General features: G+C 41.5%; 1 protein-coding gene across 1 annotated transcript in view; it reads left to right on the forward strand.

Moving 5' to 3' along the window:
• slc27a6 (solute carrier family 27 member 6) overlaps positions 1-15,576 on the forward strand; it is a 54,897-nt gene that overhangs the window by 16,046 nt on the left and 23,275 nt on the right. The window contains exon 4 of the mRNA XM_086096214.1: positions 6,730-6,854. Coding sequence (XP_085952340.1) covers positions 6,730-6,854 — 125 coding nt within the window. The remainder of the gene's footprint in view (positions 1-6,729; positions 6,855-15,576) is intronic.

The following is a 15,576-nucleotide window of genomic DNA, read 5'->3' on the forward strand; positions in this document are numbered from 1 at the left end:
TTTAATTAACACTATACAGTGTTGGCGTAACACTGGTTAAATGTGAAAAACGTAACACTTTGAAAAGTGTCAGATTTACACTCATTAGTGTGGACACATATAAACACTTTTCTAGTGTTAGATTTAACACTCTCAGTGTTAATGTAACACTGGCGATTTTGCTGTGTGCATTTTGAAATCTTTCCACTCTGGAGCCCGGTTCCGAAATGGATCGGTTTCAAGCTCCGAAGCTCCTGTAGACGAACTTCCCAAACGGTAAGAAACTTGTGTGGATACATTGAAACAGGCTTTTGTGTAGACAGGGCCTATAATACACCCACACTAATTGACCCATCAAGACACACCGAGGTGAGACACAAGTGGCTGAGGGCACTGATTGGTCAACACACAAGGAAGGTGGTTACACATGACGAGAAAAGGAGAGAGACAAGGAACATATAACAAAACCCCAACCCCACAGAACCGAAACATAACAGCTCGGATTCCGAGCAGGCTGCACTGGAATGTAGCGATAACGACAATATTGAGATGTCATGATATTAAAATTGCCACAAACTCGTCATGTCACGATATTACAAGCAGCATATCTCTTAAAAAGGTGAGGTTGTATTCCATTTGTAGCTTATCCTGTCCCTTCCGTCCTTGCTTTGTTACAATCTACAATTTCCACTTAACAACAACGGTCTGTTTTCTTCCTGCCATCAGCCTTCTCTTACTATGGGCAACAGACTTGTAGAATGGGTCCAGTCATCCATACAGTATCATACTTGCAACTTTAAATAGTAAAAACAGTTGCTTTGTAAACATGTATGGAACCCAGTGTCTAACTCTAATGACATTTGAAAATATAGTAATTGCAGTGTGAAATTCAATGCTGTATTATCTAATCCTAAAAGTATGCCAAATGCTGCATGGAATTGTAATTAAATTTTCCAGTATACACATGGCTATTTGTACTAAGGTTTGATTCAGGAAAGGACAGTTTTGCATGCCTTTATCTTGTCATGGTTGCATATAAAGTTGTGTTCAGAATAAAAGCATTGTGGTTAAAAAGTAAGTACAAGGCTGCTCAAAATTCTTATATTAGTTTTTATTTTCATGCGCATAAATGCATTGAGACTGCACTGCACATTCTATTCCAACACAAATTTTAGCGAAATTGGACAAAAGGTTTGATGCCTTTATTGTAAGGTTAAATGATGCAGTTTACACCTACTGTTAAATTTTCTATCCTGCTTGTCATCATTAGTGTCACAGGTTAGCAGTAGCCTTGCCCAGCTAACTTCGGGTGTGGGGTGGCATACACCCTAGACTAGTGGCTAACAGGACACATACCGTATGAACAAAGTAACATTCACGTATTACGCATATGGAAAATTTAGACTAGAGTCTTCAATTAACCTAATATCAATGTGGAAAACTCATTAAAGCACAGGAAGAACATGTTAGTCAGACGGGCTAACCACTTGATCACCATGCTACGTAGATCAAGTTTAAATGAATAATAAAAATAGTAGTCAAATAAAGGTGTCTGTGAGCGAGCCATTTGCACTTCCGCCTCATTGTTATGTAACATCACAAAACTTTAACTGGCCAATTGATTACTATTATTCTGGTTTTGGGCAGGGCACTGATATGATTGCGATTAGTGATCACGATACCTTTCAGGTTGATTACAGTGATCAGATGTTGAGCATATTTACTAGAACAAACATGGCAGAAACGTGCATGCCAACAGCCAGTGTCGACAATTTTCCTGCTCCACGTCCATTTGTTAATAGTTGAAGTAAAACAAAAGTAAACATAATGATGTGAAGTTAGTGGTTTGTACATAGCAAAACTAGCTCATCTGTGTTGTAATTGATGCACATTTGAAAGTAGCCATAATGTTAACAGGGTATGTAGCATTTTATGATGCTATCCATAAAATAATGTTTACAATCCAAGGTGTCATCATCCTTGAGGGGGCAGTTTGTTTATTTTAGTATCTTGTACACCTCCAAATATACTCAGGACTGGAAACTAGGGCGCTGTAGTTGTATTTTGTCTGCAATTGCATCCGCATTGCCTTGTTATTTGCTTTGTACGTTAAATAATGTTAGGTTTACTGTTTTAAATATTGACTATGAGGAATGTTGTTAGCCAAAGGTATTAATAACATTCTTTAGCTTCTTTACTTTTCAGTACAGCTACAGATGCTTTAAAACTGACAGTTTAAAAGCTATATATTAAAAATGTGATAATAAATAATTGATATTTGACAATATGAAAACATTATATATATATATATATATATATATATATATATATATATATATATATATAATTTATCTATTTATTTATTTGCCATATTGCTCTACTGTGGGGTTGATCCTCATTTAATTGCCCCATAGAGATAAATAAAGTTTCTGAATCAGAATCTAATATACACACCAGGTTTTACTGCCCATGGGCTTAGTGAAGATCCAGAGCCACTTTCCAGCAATGGGCAGTGTCTGGTTAAAGCACTAAAACTGCACTGTTAAAACACTACAGTATGTCAAAGTAAAAAGGGAAAAAGAGCCTGCATTGAGTTATTTTGGATGCGCAGAGTGCACAGTGGTGATGCTGTGTTGAAAGTACTTTGACTAAATGATTACGTTGACAATACAGCTCAAAGCAAGAGCATTTTGCCTCTCATTTGGGTAACTGCTTTAGAGCTATCTACCAAACAAAAAAATTGCATGTTCAGGGAGGGTAAAATACAGTTCGAAAAAACAAGTTAGGGGTGCCACGGGAAACTATCCAATTTCACTTAATTTGACCCCAAAATATTCTTTATTAACTAAAAATATGTCTTTGTCAATATGTCTATGCCAGTGACACATGGTAACAGGCAGACCAATTAAATGCTCTTTTGCTCTTTTGCTTTGTCGGCTTTGTTGGGGGGTCTGGGGGCTGTGGGCCGGTGGGGTGCCTGGCGGGCCTGCAGTGCCCCGTCCTGCTGCGTTGGGATGGGGGCGCGGGCCGTGTTGGGGTGGGGGGCGCTCCTGCTCCTGGGTTTGCTCTCCGGCCGGTGGCCCTGGCGGGGCCCGGGGGTCGTCCTTTGGCGCTGCCGCGGCCTGGGGGGCCCTGAGGTGTTGCGCTTGCTCTGTCCTGGCAGGGGTCGACGGCTCCCCTCTTTGGTGGAGATTTTCATGCATGCCAGATCCACCACACCAGCATCTATCGAAACTCAGACACAATCTGCTTCTTCCTCAGGTCATTGAATCGGTGGAGGCTAGTGTCTGTGGATCTCACTCTGCTTTGTTTGTCCTTCCTTCCTTTCCTCAGTCTCTCCTTTGGTCTCTTGAGGTCTCCATGATTTTTTGGATTTGTTGGAATTTAGATGTTTCTGGGGTTGGTGAAGAACTCTGGTTGGTGGCCCGGTGGGTGGTGTCTGGTCGGTGCTGGATTTCACTTTCCTTTATTTTCTTTGGTCCCCTCGGGTCTTCTGACGGCGGTGTTCGGTTTAGGTGAACGGTATGGGATTTTTTCTAATAGGTTTTTGGTGAGCTAACGAATGCACACACACTCGCACGCACGCACGCACATACACCTACTCACCCACATACAAAAAAAAATGCTCTTTTGCTGAGTTGAAGAGAAGCTAAGAATAGCTACAACCGTAAAGATCCAGGGATTGGCAAAATCCGTAGATTAGCCGAAGCATTATTTAAACATCAGTGGTTAAAATAGTCATGGTTTACTCAGTAAAGCATGACTTACCATAGTAGTAAATGTAAGAGTTTTCACACCCTTTTGTATATTGTATATTGTGCTAATATCCCGTTTTTGCGTATACAATACGACAGGCTATCTTTCTGAACTGCTGCATTTATTTCAAGATTTAAAAACAAACCTAAGATCAGCCCTGCTCCATGCATTATCAGGCTGCATGTAGTGTTCTGTGCTGCTATTAGCCTGCGTGGGTATCTTTGAACCCTCTTCTTCTGAAGATATGCGTTTGTACATGTGTTTGATATGCGTTTGTACATGCATTCTCTTGTTGAAATATGCTTGCGTGGGTAATCTCTTGGATGCAGGAGAGAAAAGTTCAATGAACTTAAATTGTAGAGGTGAATGATCTGATAAACCTTGAACAGGTTGTTGTCCTCTCATATTTAATTGATTTCATCTGTGGGCAGAGGGTAGGAGAGACACTGTATGTTAATATTTGGATTTCGTAAATTCTGTGCTTTCACTGTTGACTTGTGTAGTTGTTAAAGCCGCCCAGATATTACTATATTACCATGTCACAATTTGATACAGTTGATGAAAACATTGTAGAGAACAGTTAAGCAGCTGAAAACCATCGATGAACTGTCTTGACTCAATGTCATCTGACTTTTTCCAGAACTATTGCAAAAGGGTTAGGGATGTTAATGTAGGGATGTTGGATAGCATTTTTATTTTAGAGAACTATTAGTGTCAAAGTCACTGTTGTGCAGAAAATGTAATTATTCACAAAACGCTTGTTTTCTCCTTATTTTTTCTATTTTTGCTTGATGTCACTTAAATGACCTATTTTCAAATGGTGATTACTAAAGAACGGAATAAGGTAGAAATATATATTTTTTTCTAATGAAAGAATGGAATCTAATTCTTTCATAAAGTATCCACCATGTTTATGTAGTATTAGCACACAATATTCTGTTTGCCTTGAAAGATGAATGAAAATGCTCGGAATCGACTGGCACTGTCGGGGTTGTTTTTTGGATAATGTTTGAGAGTAAAATAGTTAAGTCCATTCATTATCTAGTTAGACATTTTCAATTGTCTGCCATTCAAATAAGCTCCTCTCCTAGCAGATGGACCTCTCAGTGGTATCCGCCTCTCAATCCAGAGCTATCAGAATTTTAGAAAGAGATTACTTGTTGGACACTCCAGAAATACAAAATTCTGAGTTTGAACAACTTTGCGATGACCAAGTACCTGTTACGATGCTATGTTCACTTTGTGTAAATTGATTAAACATCACAGAGCTCCCAGTATGAGACCCAGCGTAAACTACCTACTAGAAAGAAGAGTAGGGACTTGGTCCCGAACCCAACCTCGTAAGAACTGTCTGTCATGTGCTGAAGATAAACCAATGTCTCGTACAACAAAGTATTCCAAATATGTTTATATGAACAAGAATTACGGTTATGAAAGGTGTAACCCATTAGTGTTTTTAACAGGCCTAATATTTGGGTTTTTGCGTGTTTACATGACCTTTCAAAACCCGAATATTACCAATATTCGGGTTTTAAAAGAGTTACTCACTGCCTGTAAATATACTCACTGTCTGTCAATCGCTCCTTCCTGACTTCCTCTCCTGCAATGCAATTATCATTTTTCTTTTTCTCAATATTTCTCTCCACACCCAGATTAAAAGCCATTACACTACATGCTTTAGACCAGGGCTCACCAATGTGGTGCCCGCAAGGACCACAAGAATAGCTGATGGGCCTTTTCTAAAATTAGCTCACCAGCGATGGAATTAGTGATTTACTGGCAACATGTGGAAGTGATCATTTTAAAATGTTAACACTTGCAGAGATTCATCCAAAGAAAGTGTTGCTCATTATCTGCTTCATACATTGTTAAATAATTGTTTACTAATATTTTCAGAAATCAGTAAGAGTCTTTATCATTTAATCAAAATTTAATCAAACACAATTTGAGCACATTTGAGCGCAAGTGGTGTTTACCTCCATTCACTCATCTCTGATATATACATTCCTGTGTTTTGCTATTCCTTCTTTTGAACAAAAATAAAATTTCCTTACTAATAACAATCGGTAGCTTTGTATATAGGTGTTAGTTTCTTCGGAATTATTGAGGGTTGATCTATTGCATAAGTCTCAAAATCGAGTCCTCGAGGCCCACTAGTCGGGCATGTTTTAGAATTTCTCTCCTCCAACATGCCTGATTGAAAAGATCAGCTAATCAAAGCTCTGCAGATGCCTGATAACATTACTGATCAGGTGTGCTAGGAAGAAAACCTCTAAAACATGCAGGACTGCAGCCCTCGAGAACCGGAGTTTGCGACCTATGATCTAAAGCAAAAAGAAGACTCCTGTCAGGCATGATAGACAGAGTGAATAATGTTTAGGCAGCACAAGGAAAAGCACAAGTGAGCCTTCCACGTCCATGCCAGGATGTTTTTGAACTGGATCATAGTGCGTGAATCCAGGCAATATTTCTTCTAAGTTTTCTTTGTGAACCGATTTGTTTGTCAACTCCACTGTACATGACAGACTTCTGGTGCTGTAAATTTTAGATGCTGAGGGATAAAAATATGTGTGGTCCAAATAGAAATCTGCGAGTATCTGGGGCCACAAAGTTTGAATGTGATATACAGAGGAGGCAAATTTGGTCCAGAAAGTTAAAACTCTGTCACAGTTTCGCTTTAGCCCCATGTGCTAGCTAGCTAGCTCCCTAGCAGGTAAACGCGCACCATACCTTAGGGACCTTGCTAGCTAGTATCAATGGCTCAAGCCACACTGTGGCAGGGTTTTTACTTTCTGGACCAAATTTGCCTTCTCTGTACATCACATTCAAACTTTGTGGCCCCAGATACTTGCAGATTTCTATTTGGACCACCCATATTTTTATCCCTCAGCTGGACCTGGATTTGCCACCTCTGGTGATATAAACGGGAATTGATTACTGTATAACAATTTTATTTTTTGTCATATTGAATTTAATGTTATTGATTCATCATAGGTGCAACATGTGTTCTAAAGAAGAAGTTCTCAGCCTCCCAATTCTGGAATGACTGTCGAAAACATAATGCGACCGTTTTCCAATATATTGGTGAACTGTGTAGATACCTCTGCAACCAGCCAAAGGTAACACTGTGTCTGTTGTTAAACTCTGTGTTGATAAATATAGATTGGCATTGTCTATTTTAGCGGCATCTACATTTTCAGTGAAAATTGACATTTCTGTCTCAAGAAAGTCTTTCTGACAACAAGCAACAATTCTCAGTGTTTCTTGTCCTCTCCAGTCCAAAGCTCATCTTCCATCTTCAATAAGACAATGCTCCATGACGTCACAACTATAAAGTACATTTTCCCGCGTGGCAAAAGCGGGGGCTTTCTGCAATAGTCCTGCTAATAAACAAAGCCTTCCATGTATGTCATTTGACCAAGGCAGAGCGACTGAGAAAATACCGTAAATGGCTTTAATGAATGATTTTCTTTGTGCAGTGTGCTACAGAGACGTTACATATTCAGTCGGGATGTAATAATAACGGCAATATTGCAATATAATTGCCAGGATATTGCTGTTGTCATGTCACAATATCAAAATCAAATCAAACTATTTATATACAGCATATCTGTTCAAATGTATTCAATTTGTGCAGTTCTAGCACTCTCTGGTGGGTAGTTTATTAGTGCAGTTTAATTTAAATTTGGGATATTTTGGCCACTATGACTATTCGCCCGCTTCAGCCTAACACAGCATTGTGAACTACATAGACCATGGTACTTTGTGCCACTAAGCCAATAGGAGCTCTTGACATGTGACGTGACATGACATGGACAAGCGTATTTCTTTGTCACTACTGTTATGTATAAAAACACAATATTGTGCTTTTTTTCCCCCGCAAAATTTTTTGTTTACAATATCATTAGTTTTACAGTATTGTAAGCTTTTTATATCTCCAACCTCCCCACAATATCGTGAAAATTATCATATTGTAAGGTTCATGTCGTGATATTTATTTTAATAGGTACCCTTCTTCTCCACTGTCATAGTTTGAATGTGTGTAGTGTTAGTCGAAAAGGAAATGCTATGTGTGATAAACTGCTTGTAGTGGAGCAGATAATAGCATTTTTAGCCAGAATCATTGCTTTGTGATACAAACATGACATTTTGTACATATATTTTTTAAACCCCACTCTTTTAAAAAATAACACTGACCACACAAAATTCCAAGATGGTGGCCACAAAATCCAAGATGTCTGCCGATTTTTTTGTTTTTTCCTTAATAACTCAAAATGCATTGATTTTAAGCCCAATCAATGTATTAAAGTTTAATATAATGTTGGGGATTGCGCATATTTTGGTACCAAGTATATGTCCGTATCTATTACAGCTCTTGTGATACATCATGTAGATAGTTGTACTGTGGGAGAGCAAGACATTTTCAGCACATTTAGGTAGGACATGTAACCAAGATGGGGTCCAAGATGTCTGCCATCAACTTGAAGTAATCATAAATTCATTACAGTACTTTGATGATAAAAGCAGATATTTTGGTACCATGTGCATCTATAATGGTTTGTAAAATACAGCATTTATGAGTTACACCTCACAGTTGCAACTGCATAGGGCTGTACACATGAGACCCAGATTATAGCACTTGCTCCTGCCTCAACAGCCAGATTTACAGCCACATTTGGAGAGCTGTTTGCAAATCTTGGTTATTGGAGAGTTGGTTGTCCAGAAGACCTGCCATTCCTCACCAACCTTCTGCCAGCCGTCTGCACAGGGTCCTCTGCTTCTGGCTGACACTGAGTTGCCCGGGCCCAAACACAACCAGCCTGATAGGCAACATGCCTGGTGTGTTGGAGCAGAGCTGCTCTGGTTGGTGGGATTGACTCATAAGGCCTCTGCTTTCTGGCAAACATGTCAAGCCTGGCCTCATCCACAGTTGCAGCTGGATGTCACACATTAAGATGACAAACTTCTCCAGAATCTCCAAGTCACAATCCTTCACTGTGGGCAGGGTAACTACTCAGTTTGGAGAAGAGAGGTGAGACTTCTGGACATATGTCCCATGTCTGCCTAGCAGTTTTCTTGCCCTTGTTGCGGAAGGCTGACACGGTGTCACATCCTGTAAAGGCATGAAAAAATAGCATGCCTTCATTTGCCTTAATCATGATGGATTGGCTACCATGTTTTGTAGCATATTTGGCGTGCATAAATATGCAGCTCCTCATGATAGCATTTGTCCAGTCCAGGAGTGCTGAGGACAGCAAGTTCCTTTGTGACAATAACCATATTTTGGGTAAACATTTGTGGCACTTTGTCGGCTAGAAGGTGCTACAACTGTCTTGTTGTCATTGTGCCTCAATAAGTTATATAGATGGCATGGTGTTCTTATTTGTCACCTTGCGTCTTACCCACTGGTCACGTTTGGACCTGGTTCCAGCTTTAAGGCTTGAAGTGTTGTACACATCAAAGACCAGACGTGTCATTGTGTACTTGCTGGAGTACATGTATATCACTGGAACGAAGTCGAGAATTGCATAGTCTTCAAATGTCTTGAATCTTTTTGGTGGCAGGGCATGGGCCAAAGCTGACCCATCGACAATGAGAACGTCTGCTTCCGTGTCAACTGGTGGAACATAAGTCTCAAGGATAGAGGTCAGCTGAGACTTCTGGCAAGAGTACAATCTTCCACCCTTGTTCAATGTAGCAGGGAAGGACTGGTTCTCTTACTCCTGAAGAACACACACTCGGCTTTGACGAGATGAAAAGCTTTGAGAACAGCTGACAGTGCCCCTTGACAAGCTTCTGCTTTGTTGATTCAGCAGAAGAAGAGTCCTGTGTACAGAAGTCAGCTTTGTTTTTCTTGATTGGCTCATAGAAAATGGATGGATTGTTTTCCAGGCCCTGTAAAAACTTCAGAACATTTGCCTGACCTCTCTCCAAGTGAGACTGCAGAAGTTCTGCAAAGTTGGGGTGAGCAATGTCTTTGGTGTCAAACGAATACAGGTCTTTACTCTCTTCCTCGAATGGGTTGCCAAGGTCTTTTAGCGATTGGGACAACTTATCAACCATCTCCTTGAACTTTTTCTGTGCCTGTGGAGTTTGCTCATGGTGGCTTCTGTGCTCCCTGGCATCTTTGGTTTGTTTGTGCCTCCATTTCATATTGGGACACCAAATGACTAATCTCAGGACCAGCTACCATCCAGAAGTGCGGATGGGTCTTCAGTAAGGCCAATGACACCACAATCACCCTTGATAAAGGGATTTGCCTGCTCGTGAGCTTGATCAAGGGCAAGGGCGGACGAATCCCTATTGGTTTTGTGGACAACAAAGTTGCCATTATTGAACTCTTGAGCCAGTACTGGGTGTGTGTTCTCGAGCATGAGCATGTCCCTGAGGTAGATAGGAAGCCACTGTGCATAGTTATTGTTGTTGGCGGCAAAGAAATAAGGTATTAATTCACTCACTACCTGGCAATAGAGAGCAAAGTTGGCCTCACGGAAGGACCTGATGACCAAGAAGATGACTAGCTCCATAGACAGCATCATGTACCCAACACAAGAACTGTAGACTGTGGACTTTGATCCTTGCGAAACTCGCACCACTCCTCAAAGCTCAATGTGTCATCAGTGTTATTTGTCTGATCTGCACAGCTGACATTATATGCAGATTTAAGGAGCTTGTAGAGGCTGCAGGCTGTGACCTGATGCGTTTGCCTCGTCTTGGTCACACTTGCAGATGATAGGAAAGATTCTGCAGTGCCAGAGGATGCAACATCTTCCTCCACCAAGGCCCCAGTCCAACCACTTTTTTGCAGAGAAGTGTGCCCAGGGACTTAAGGGCTGCCATCTCAATATGGAGACCACCTAACATGACGAGGTAGCCATCTTGGACACCATTTTGGTTTTGGAAGTTTATTTTATGATCCATATGAAAATAACAGTTTATGAAAATAACATTTTCATATGACCATATTCACTTACAGTCAATGTTACAAATGTATTTTTCTCCCGAGTCTGTACAAGTACTGTATCTATATGCTTTATTTCAGGAGCTCTAATGGATACAGACACATACTCTGTTCCAAAATATCTGTAATACCCAACTTTAATAAATTTTTGGGTATTAAACCCAATACAGTTTGAGTTATTAAGGAAAAATAAATACATTTCCATGTTGGATTTTGTGGCTGCCATCTTGAAATTTTGCGTGGCCAGCGTAATTTTTAAAAGAGTGGGGTTTGAAAAGCATATGTACTAGGGCTGGGCGATATGGCCCAAAAATAAAATCTCTATTTTTGCAGTCAATCAGGATGATTACAATTTTAATCGATTTTAATCTAATAAACAAACATTTATTTAAATGTTTAATTTTTTTCAAAAATAATTCCTGTGCAAAATGTTCAGACAACAATAATGTATACTGATTCTAGATCAGTATTAACATAAATTTAACATTCATAGTTTGTGCTTGAATGCCACAATTAAGTAGTTGGTAACTATTGTACTAAACATGTCTTGTAAACCACCCATCCAACATTCTGCCACTTGTGCAAAATTACAACTCACAAAAACATCTGGATGTAACATAAGAACAACAGCTTTAAATAATCCAGAAGACAAAATTTGATTTCACGATTTAGCAAACTTCGATTAGATTTTTAAAATGGCGATGTATCGAATTAATTCGATTTATTGCTCAGCCCTAATATGTACCATATTTCACGCTTGTATCACAATGTGAACGTTTTTTTCATTATCTGCTCCACTATTGGAAGGGATACGCAAACCGGCCATAAAGGTGAATTGTGGAGTTTAAAATGTTAATGTTAAATATTTTTCTACGTCATGCATGTTTCACCAATACCCCAATGAGTACAAAGAGCCTTGACTTTTTAACTGTGACTTCGCTTATCAGCTTGTATCTTCTCTTCAGTGTGGAGTGTTTGGACCGAACACTCCACAGCTTCTTTGTGGGGGAGAGTTGGAGTACTTGCACGTGTTTGACAAAGAAGCTGCAGTTACACTTTAGGCCAGAGGTGGCAGTTGCGAGTAGAAAAGTGACAAGTTCCTCAATGCAACTTCAAGGAAATCGAAATTGGGGCATATCTGGTTGAGCAACCTTAAGCATGAGCTTCTGTCATCGTTTCAATTTCAGATCATAAACAATGTTTTCAATAGTAGCCATCTGAATTTCTTCAGGTCAGCTGTCTTCATTTGCATTTTCTTCCTAGAATTATGCAGTTTACAAAGAATAACAAAATACGAAAATCTACACAAAAATACAAAAAGCTGGGACAGGGCCATGCGGCTACTGTGTTGCATCACCTTTCATTTTAATAACACTCAATGAGCATCTGGGAACTTAGGTCTCTAATTGTTGAATGAAGCTTCATAGGTGGAATACTTGCACAGATTTTCACTTAAAGCCTGTGGGTCTTGGAATGCGTTTCCCAAGATAGATGACAGTTTACCCTAATATACAAAATACCAAATATAGCTGTCCCAAATAGGTCATGTTCATTGTCAACACCAGTACACATATTTTCAAAGCAAGAAACTGATTTTAGCTTCTCGTTTCTAAGGGTCAAGGTTCTTCATATCATATTTGGTCTCATTTTGCAACAATTAATTATTTTGTGGAGATTATGCACTATTGTTTGTGACCATCTTCTAGTCGCAATCACTGAGTCGTGAATCACACTATGCTCCGCGGACCAAAGAAAAACGTCTTTTGTTGCTTTTGTTTACTCCTCCCACAGTGGACACATAGACATGCACGTACACGTAATATGGCAGAGCTCCTTATTGATGAAAGACTGAAAGTCCTCTTTGTCCACTGTTCCTCTGTTATTTTGTTGAGTGGGTGAAAGCTTGGCCATGGCACTGTGCTCATTTGTCAACATCTGAATATCAGTAATTAGAAACGCAATGATTTACACACATGAATTACACCCATCAAAGGACATACTCACACAGGGAATGCTTATTACTGCGTATAATAAATCTTGACTAATTAACTAGCAACCCTATGTGAAACAATAATATTTTTCTCCCTTTTGTTCAAGGGCCTGGTATTCAAAATCTAAATGTTAATTAAAGCTATCACCTATAAGACGCTTGCACTCTCATTTTGGAGAGAAATTGAATTTATTGGCAGATTACTTACTTTTATATGAAGAAACTGAGCCAGCAGCAATGGTTGGACCGCTTGTCCTCATTAAGGTGGCGTGTCAGCTGGAGCTTATCCCAGCTGTCTTTGCGTGAGAGACTGTAGACTCAACTGGTCAAAACGTGCGACGTGTATCCGGTCTTGTCAGTGTTTATTCGCAAAACCTGTTTCCATAGCCAAAATTCACATTTTCCTTTTTTCGATACGCTTCAAAATCCACCACCTACAAGCATAAAAACTTTTTGGGGAATTATGGGCCCTTTTTCGAATTTCTAGCGTTTTCAGTTTTATCTTCAAATAAAATAACAGCTGCAATTTAAAATACTACACATTTATCCTTGCAATAATTTACTTTCCAAGTTCACTGACATACGTAGATGATAAATCAGTCCGGGTAGGGAGCAGGCGATCCACAGGCGAGTTAGCTTCGGCAGGCTGGCAAAGGTACGGCTTCGGCAGATGCAGGAAATCTAGACAAATAGTGGTGATTAGAATAAAGTTCTACTCAAAGGCAGGCAATAAGCTGGATGCAACTGACTGTGTGACAGTTAGAGTTGATCTGGCGCTGAAGTGAAGTCCAAGGCTGGCTTTTGTAGGCTGCTAATTGTGATTACATGCACCTGGCTCTTGCTCCAGCTGTGTCTCCTCCACCTCGCCCAGCGGTGTAATTTTCTCACGCACACATACACACAAACAGGGAACAAATGGGCAGGGCTCATGGGGAGGAAGCGGGGGCCCTACCCCTCCAACCCCCGAACCCCCCTACCCCTACCCCAACACACCCTTGGACACGCAGAGTGGCGGGCAATTTGAGACGGATGGCGCACGGACTAATTATGCACTCGATCTTATATGGGCCGATGAATCGCGGAAACAACTTCTTGAACTCAACCTTAAATGGGAGATTCTTAGTGCTCAGCCAAACCTTTTGGCCTACCGCGTAAAGAGGAGCGGGGGAGCGACGGCGGTCGGCATGTGTTCGGGAGCTCTCCGAAGCACGGAGCAGAGCTGTGCGAGCGCGTTTCCATGTGCTGGAGCACCGCCGCATGTGGGATTGGACCGATGGGACTGCTATCTCCTTCTCTTGGGAGGGAAGGAGAGGAGGTTGGTACCCCAGAGAGCACTGGGAGACATACCCAGGGAGGCGTTAGGCAGCGCATTGTGGGCATATTCAATCCACGTCAATTGGGTACTCCAGGAGGAAGGGTTAGCATGTCACATGCAACGAAGTGCGGTTTCTAGCTGTTGGTTGGTGCGTTCCGTCTGACCGTTGGTGTGCGGAAGATAACCGGAAGATAGACTTACAGAAATGTCTAGCGCAGAGCAAAAAGACTTCCAGACAAGGGATGTGAACCTCGGTCTGAGACTATATCTAGGGGAATACCATGGAGACGTAAAACATGTTGTATTAACAGTTTAGGTGTTTCTGTGGCGGAAGGGAGTTTGGCTAGGGCAACAAAGTGGGTGGCCTTAGAATATCTGTCCACTATGGTAAGTATGACTGTGTTACCTCTTGATGGAGGAAGGCCAGTGACGAAGTCCAGTGCTATGTGGGACCATGGACGGCTGAGGACTGATAATGGGCGGAGGTAACCGGAACTGGGCCTGGTAGATGTTTTGTTTCGGGCACATACCGTGCCAGCGGCGACGAATGACCGAGTGTCTGTTTTCATAGTCGGCCACCAGAAGCATGGGCGCAGGATGGCTAGGGTTTGGTTGACTCCCGGGTGGCAGGTCAGACGGAAAGCGTGGGCCCATCCAAGTACCTGGGAGCGGACACGATTAGGGACAGATAGAGTTCTTTGGGACCCACCTATGGGGTCGGTTTGTCCGCTCTGTGCATTCTAAACCAATGCTTCAATCTCTGACTCCACTGATCCTACAACACAAGCAGGTAGAAGTATGGGCTCCGAATCCTCCTTTGTTTTGTGGGTGGAGAACTGGCGGGACAGGGCATCAGGCATGGTGTTCCTTAGGCCCTGCAATATACAACAAAGTGAAAAGAAAACGAGCAAAAAAAGAGGGCCCAGCTAGCTCGTCTTGGATTTAGTCTTTGCCGTCCTCAGGTATTCTAGATTTTTGTAGTCCGTCCACACCACAAATGGATGTTTTGCACCCTCCAGCAGATGGCGCCATTCCTCTAGTGCCATTTTCACAGCCAGGAGTTCTCTGTCACAGATGCTGTAATTGTGCTCTGCTGGGGAAAGTTAACGGGAGAAGAAGGCACATGGATGTACCTTACCGTCCTCAGGTAGCCGTTGGGAGAGCACGGCCCCCATTCCCGCCTCAGATACGTCCACCTCCACAATGAACTGTCTCGATAGGTCTGGATGAACAAGGACAGGAGCAGACGTGAACCGGTTCTTGAGGTTGCTGAATGCAGTGTCCGCCTCTTCTGACCAGCGGAAAGGGACGGCAATGGAGGTGAGAGCTGTGAGGGGGGCTGCAACACGACTATAGTTCTTAATGAATCTCCGATAAAAATTGGCGAATCCGAGGAAACGCTCCAACTGCTTGCGGTCGGTAGGTTTAGGCCACTCTGAGACAGCAGTCACCTTGGCTGGGTCCATGTGCAGCTCACCCTTAGCAATGACATGACGAGGAACGTGGTTTTGGGCACATGGAATTCACACTTTTCGGCCTTGACAAAAAGCCTGTTCTCCAAGAGCCTTTGGAGCA

The sequence above is a fragment of the Leptonotus elevatus genome, chromosome 15 (assembly GCF_054856555.1).
Source record: "Leptonotus elevatus isolate MCC_2025b chromosome 15, RoL_Lele_1.0, whole genome shotgun sequence".
Classification (NCBI taxonomy): domain Eukaryota; kingdom Metazoa; phylum Chordata; class Actinopteri; order Syngnathiformes; family Syngnathidae; genus Leptonotus; species Leptonotus elevatus.